General features: G+C 40.0%; 1 protein-coding gene across 2 annotated transcripts in view; it reads left to right on the forward strand.

Moving 5' to 3' along the window:
* rxraa (retinoid X receptor, alpha a) overlaps positions 1–3,174 on the forward strand; it is a 122,254-nt gene extending 119,080 nt beyond the window's left edge. For both annotated transcript variants that reach the window (XM_077232918.1, XM_077232919.1), the window contains exons 9-11: positions 567–658; positions 1,253–1,358; positions 1,708–3,174. In XM_077232918.1, the coding sequence (XP_077089033.1) occupies positions 567–658; positions 1,253–1,358; positions 1,708–1,861 (352 nt within the window). In that variant the 3' untranslated portion in view covers positions 1,862–3,174. The remainder of the gene's footprint in view (positions 1–566; positions 659–1,252; positions 1,359–1,707) is intronic.
* Positions 3,175–6,000: the final 2,826 nt, after the last annotated feature.

Consider the following 6,000-nt stretch of genomic DNA (forward strand, 5'->3'; position numbering starts at 1 on the left):
ACTGTATTAATGGTAATTGGAACATTGCCATCCTGCAGCCGTGTCACCTGACTGTGGTTGAAGACTCCACTCGCCTCTCACAGCCCAGAGGCTGCTTTAGCCATTAGAATACACTCCACTCCTCTGGAAGAATGGATCTGGATGTTAATGCCGCTCGCATTAAGATGTGCGGCGCTGATAATGTTTCTTTATCAGGTCCTCTGCAAGTGACAGCCATGGCACAAATGAAGTGGATGGTCGACTTAAACACTGGGCTGAAGTTCCCCACCCCTCCGCTCATTGTTCAAGGAGGCCAATTCAATTACAGTGTGTTAAAAGTGGGAACGAGGTTGCATCGCACTGGTGTGTGTTCCGTCACCCGGTCACGCAAAGGCCAAGATCGACAGAGGAGACGTCACCCTCTGGATCAGAGGAAGTCATGCCAATTTAGACAATTTATTGAGGCGATATTTATATTTAAGAGCTGCTGCCGCCAAAGCAGTAATGGAATAATATCTGCCCGCGTGAGTCTCATTCCTCGGCAGCTGTTTTTCAGTCTTAACCTGTGTGTTTTCTCTTATATTCAGGGTGCTGACAGAGTTGGTGTCAAAGATGAGAGACATGCAGATGGATAAAACAGAGCTAGGGTGCCTTCGAGCCATCGTCCTTTTCAACCCAGGTGCTACTTTATATTCCTTTTTCTGACACTACAGGTCTAAAAATTCTTTCTGTAGTTTAAGTTCTTGATATTGCTATGAAGTGTCCAGCCTGTGATGTTTCCTGACCCCGTTCCCTCTCTTACTGCTCAGTTTCCTCTCACTCTCCACTATATCGGTCCAATGTTTTTTTCTTAACAGTGGCCTTTGTATCCCAGAGTAAACATACACCCCCCACCCCAATCACATACGCTAAAGCATCTCTCATTCACAGAGCGCTTTGCTCATTCTCTGAGGACAGACCTCTCCTCTGTTCCCTTCACTTTATATAGAGGGGGAAAAGAGACAGCTCTTATTTTCCCAATTAGAGGCTCTCAGAAGCCTCTTCCAGAGTACCAGATTGAGTTGAGCGAGGATTAGTGTTGGGAATCCAGAACCGACCCGTTTCTTAATTAGAACAGTTCAGTATTTTGAAGAAATTTGTTTGGTTCCATTAACGGTCTTGAGCGGCTGCATTGCTCTGTTAGAAAACCATTCTCTTTGAGGGTGTGCTGGAGCAGGATGGTTTAATTCCTACTCCAAAACATAACCTTGTTATACATCCTCTACTATTTCAGACTCCAAAGGCCTGTCGAACCCTGGTGAGGTGGAGGCGCTGAGAGAGAAGGTCTATGCCTCTCTGGAAGCCTACTGCAAACAGAAGTACCCTGACCAACCAGGAAGGTACAAGAACCACTTCCTGTCCTTCTGCACCACTGCAGTGAAGACCTGGATGCAGAATGACATCACAAGTAGCATATTTAAAAAAAAAATAATAATAATTGAATAATACATTTATTAATAAAAAGATAATATTGTATTATGATGCAACTTTTTGATTGATTTAAATTTGCAGAGAAAAGGCACCAAAGTATCATAGCTTCATACTTCTCAGGTCTTGTCCAACTTCAAAGGTTAACTGGTTGTCAGCCGTATCAAGGACAGATTAAAAAAAAGATATATCAGTTTAATTGTATATCTGTCTTGTTTTTTTTTTATTTACACGTTTGATTATTTGTGATTTTGTGTGCAGGTTTGCTAAGCTGTTGCTGCGGCTCCCTGCCCTGCGTTCCATTGGACTGAAGTGTTTGGAGCATCTGTTCTTCTTCAAGCTCATAGGGGACACACCCATCGACACCTTCCTCATGGAGATGCTAGAGGCGCCCCACCAAATGACAATGACATAACGCCCTCCTGTCGCTGGGGGTAACAAGGGTCTACCACCCCAAAGGCCCTGAAGAAACGGAACACGTGACACCATTTGCCAGAGCAGACGGACTTTCAGAACCGCCGCTCAACTCAGCGTTTCCAATACACAGTCATGGAGTCCATGGGTCTGTTTTATACTTTGTATAAAGATATAAATATATATATATATATATTACGCATAAGAAAAAAAAGATGACAATGGACTTGAAGCCCATAGACAATACTGGACACCGGTGTATCAAACTATCCTTCAATGGATAAATATGAAAAAAAAAAGAATATATTTGATGGAGATGCAGTAATTGCAGGAATGTCTTGAGCGGGATCATGTATGTTGGGATATAATGGGTCCTATGGGAGGGATCCTTGGCTGTAATCAGCCTCATGTGGCTGATGGATGGGCCGACTTTAGCAGTCTTGCATTCGGGATTGAGGCTGGGCTGCCGTGTCTGGGTGCATGAAGACTTATGGGAAATGATAATGATGGCAATGCGGGGTAATGATCCGGGTTTCTAACACAAACATTGTGTTTTCAGCCCCTGGTGGGAGTTTTTGCGATTACAATCCTGCTGCAATTGCCATTTTTCCCTCAAGCGGGCTGTTCCTGATAGAATGTTCCTGTAATTACTGTCATTTAAAAAGTGAGGTTGCTCTGAACGAAGGAACCAAGGGAGGAATCACAGGCCGCGTTGGTTCTCTCAGTGTAGTCAGTGGTGGGTAGGAGACACAATAAGGATGTAACTTCAGGATCAGAAAGGATCGCTGTGATTAGATTCTAAGTCTAGTGAGCCACTTTGAGTTTTGGATTATGATCATTCACACTTTTTATTATGCACTCGAAACATGAGCTTTTAAAAATCTAATCTGCCTGTTCTCAGAGCTCATGATGCCGAAACGTGAATAAGGTTAACAGAGGACACTTATAGTGGACATCCTGCCACCTAGAAGTCACCCACACGTCCCACTGTGCGTCTCGTCTGTATGTATACTTATTCACCTCAAGTGATTTTCCGAACTTGTTCGACACTTGTACAGTTTATTACAACCAATTCAGTATTGGTATCCTGTCTTTTTTTTAAATGATTTTTCAAAACGTGTGCCGTTACCTCTTTCAGTCACTTTTATCAAGGTATATCGAGTCCTTTGTGTCACCCATCCTCTCCTGCATCAGCCGTTTGCACCAGCCATCTCATGCAGTCAAGTCTTGCAAGTGTGTGTTATCATTAGGATGTTTCTAAGCACTTAACCTCATGATTCAGATGTTGTGTTGTTTTGAGAGAATTTTTTTATTTTAAAAAGGTTTCATTTGTTTTCGGGGTCTGTAATTTGCCGTCTTCAGCATTTCCTCTTTTTTTCCTGTATGCTGCTGCTGCTAAACTATGCATTTAGCATTTTTCCCCAAAGACTGTCCATAGTGAGTTTGTTTTTCAAATTCTGGCAATGAAAGAACACATGTGAACAAGGTTAGACCGCCAGGACCAATAGTGGGGTCTCCAGCAGTTTATCGAGAGAGATTCGGGTTTTTGCATAGACAGGAGGAGTAGAGCAGTACTGGTAGGGAATACTAAGGCAATGGGAGAGCTGAGACTTCCACCTAGTGGTGGAGATGCAGCACTGCAACATTACTTGAATTTTGTACAAGTATTTAATCAGAGGAAAAATGGCACTTTTACGTGAAATTATCAATGTTTGTTTTTGTTTGAGTGCAGTCTTACAAGGGTCTTCAGCAATAGCATGATTTTAGATCACTCGAGATGGAGTGAAGCCGAACCAACTTCAGTCAGTGCTGTTTATTCGGATGCCTCTCTACGATTACTTAAACTTGTTTTGTTTGCATTTCAAAGGAATTTTATTGGCTTCACCAGATCTTTTAATGGATAAGTATTTTGGATCACCAGTATCTTGAAGCCATACGCTGGTTTGTGAGATCAAGATAAAAAAAAACGTTCTCCTGTAGGAAATGGAGTAATGCAGAAGTGATAACCTTGATAGAATTAATACATGCTTTATAACATAAAGCTATATTTTGTCTATATGTAAATGTGTGTATATTTCTAAATATGAAAGTATATAAATCCATTCTTTAAATGTTTCCAGACAATGTAAGTAAAGGAGCCTATCGTTTTTCTTAAATGGACTAAAACCAGGCCTAATTGCACTGTTATATTAGAAATGATACTAGAAATGTTTTTTTTAATTGCTGAAGCTTTTGTGTTCAGCCTTGAATAACACAAAAAAAGAAAGAAAGAAAACAGAAAATTTTAGACTGATACCAGCAGTTCAGAGCCCTAAGAAAAGATCATACACCAGCTCCTTGGTAGATGAATACATTTTTGTTCACACAAAACCTCAAACAAATGTCTAGAATGAAAGGATCTAAAGAAACCTATTGTTTAGCCACTTTTTCTCGTTTAAACGAGCGAGGATAAACTTTGACCCAGTCACCGCTTCAGTCGTCACAGAGACAGGACCTTTAAAAAAAAAAAACATTGTGGGGGGGGGGGATCTATTTTTGTACAAATGTAATTTTATTCCTTGCTTATATATCCTCCCTTCCTTTCCTCTTTCTGTGGGCTGTTGTATACATTGTATAAATGTTGATTTGAAGAGGAAAAATTCAAATCGGAGCATTTTAAAGTGGAGTAAGGAGTGACGTCAACACTTGACACCTTCGCTCTTTTCGCCTCTACTTTGCCTTTTGGTTTCTTTCTTTTGCCATCTCAAAGAGAAGGATTGTCCTCTCATCATATTTTGTCTTATTTTTATGAAAATGAAAAAAAGTCATCTGTTCTACTTTGTGAGTTGTTCTTTGATGTTTTGTCTTTCAATCAAATTAAACATCTAATTAAAAAATGATATGCGTTATGTCTTCACTAATCTAGTTGGACCAACATGAGTTAAAAAACATTTTCCATGATTTCAAGTACAGTAAGGAAGTTATTGCCTCATACGACACAATATAACGCATAAACGTTTTATTAAGTCAGGTTTATGAGCATTTTCTGATTCTGAAGTCGATCCAACCACAGTAATAACTAAAGTGGGGTGGCTTTTTTCTATTAAATACAAATGTTACCAGCGTACACAATTCTGAAACAAATACTAAATAACAAGTGTGTTCTGTCCAAGTAGGCAAGGAAGGCAATGCATCTTCAAAAAATGGAAATGGACCGTGAGCAATCAGTTTAGTGAAATGAAAGGAAAATCATGTCTGTAACCATTGTGAATTAATACGAATTATTAATTACCTTTATTATTAACATGAAAATCTCTTGCTAATAGGAGCACAACCGTACAGAGGAGGCTCGTGGCGAACCCCAAGGTGCCTGGATGTTGCTGTGTGATGTAGAAGACTGCTGTCATTGACAGTCAATGGATATTCACCCACTCGCAACACACCAGTCTATCCTATGGTGGGGCAATATCCCTATATAGAATGCAATTATATGATATACATTCCAATAGTAAACTATCGTCATATGCATGACATGTTTGTATGGCAAAAATAGCAGGATGTTACTTTAAAAAAAAAAAAAGCACAACTAACTAGTTCTCCTCTTCAAATTTGTTCAGGATGTTCTTAGACGGTGCCTCCTCGATGTTGTCGACACACCTACTTTAGAGGAGGTTTTAGAATGAGTGGTTTTGCAAAAAGTAGAGCTAATGAAAAGCAGCTGAGCTTTAGGAACAGTTTTGTAGGGGAGCTCTCCACCCTTAGACAAAATAACACAGGTGATCTGGATCTGACATTTCTACAAGAGAGAAGAAAAAAAATATGGCTAATAGCAGGCCAGGGCAACCAAATAATTCAATTTGAGGATTCTGAGACCAAGTGGGTAGAAGAACATAACAGAGGAACAACAACAAAAAAACAATTTGATGGGGCCATACTTCTGCTGAAGGGAAGCTGAAGCTGCACTGTAAAGTCCTGGACTGATTGTAATTTCAGATTGTATTTGTACTGTTCCCTCTCATCCTGATGTAACAAATGAGGGTCATCTTTACCACAAACTCTCTAGGAAGTCTCTTTAAGAGTCTTTTTTTTTCTTTTTTAAAGAACATTTGAACATCATTTAAAATGATTCTGTAGACATTTTTGGTAAGGGTTGATGACAGT

The sequence above is a fragment of the Siphateles boraxobius genome, unplaced genomic scaffold, assembly GCF_051911475.1.
Source record: "Siphateles boraxobius isolate OS27281-9 unplaced genomic scaffold, OSU_SipBor_1 18, whole genome shotgun sequence".
NCBI classification, from domain to species: Eukaryota; Metazoa; Chordata; class Actinopteri; order Cypriniformes; family Leuciscidae; genus Siphateles; species Siphateles boraxobius.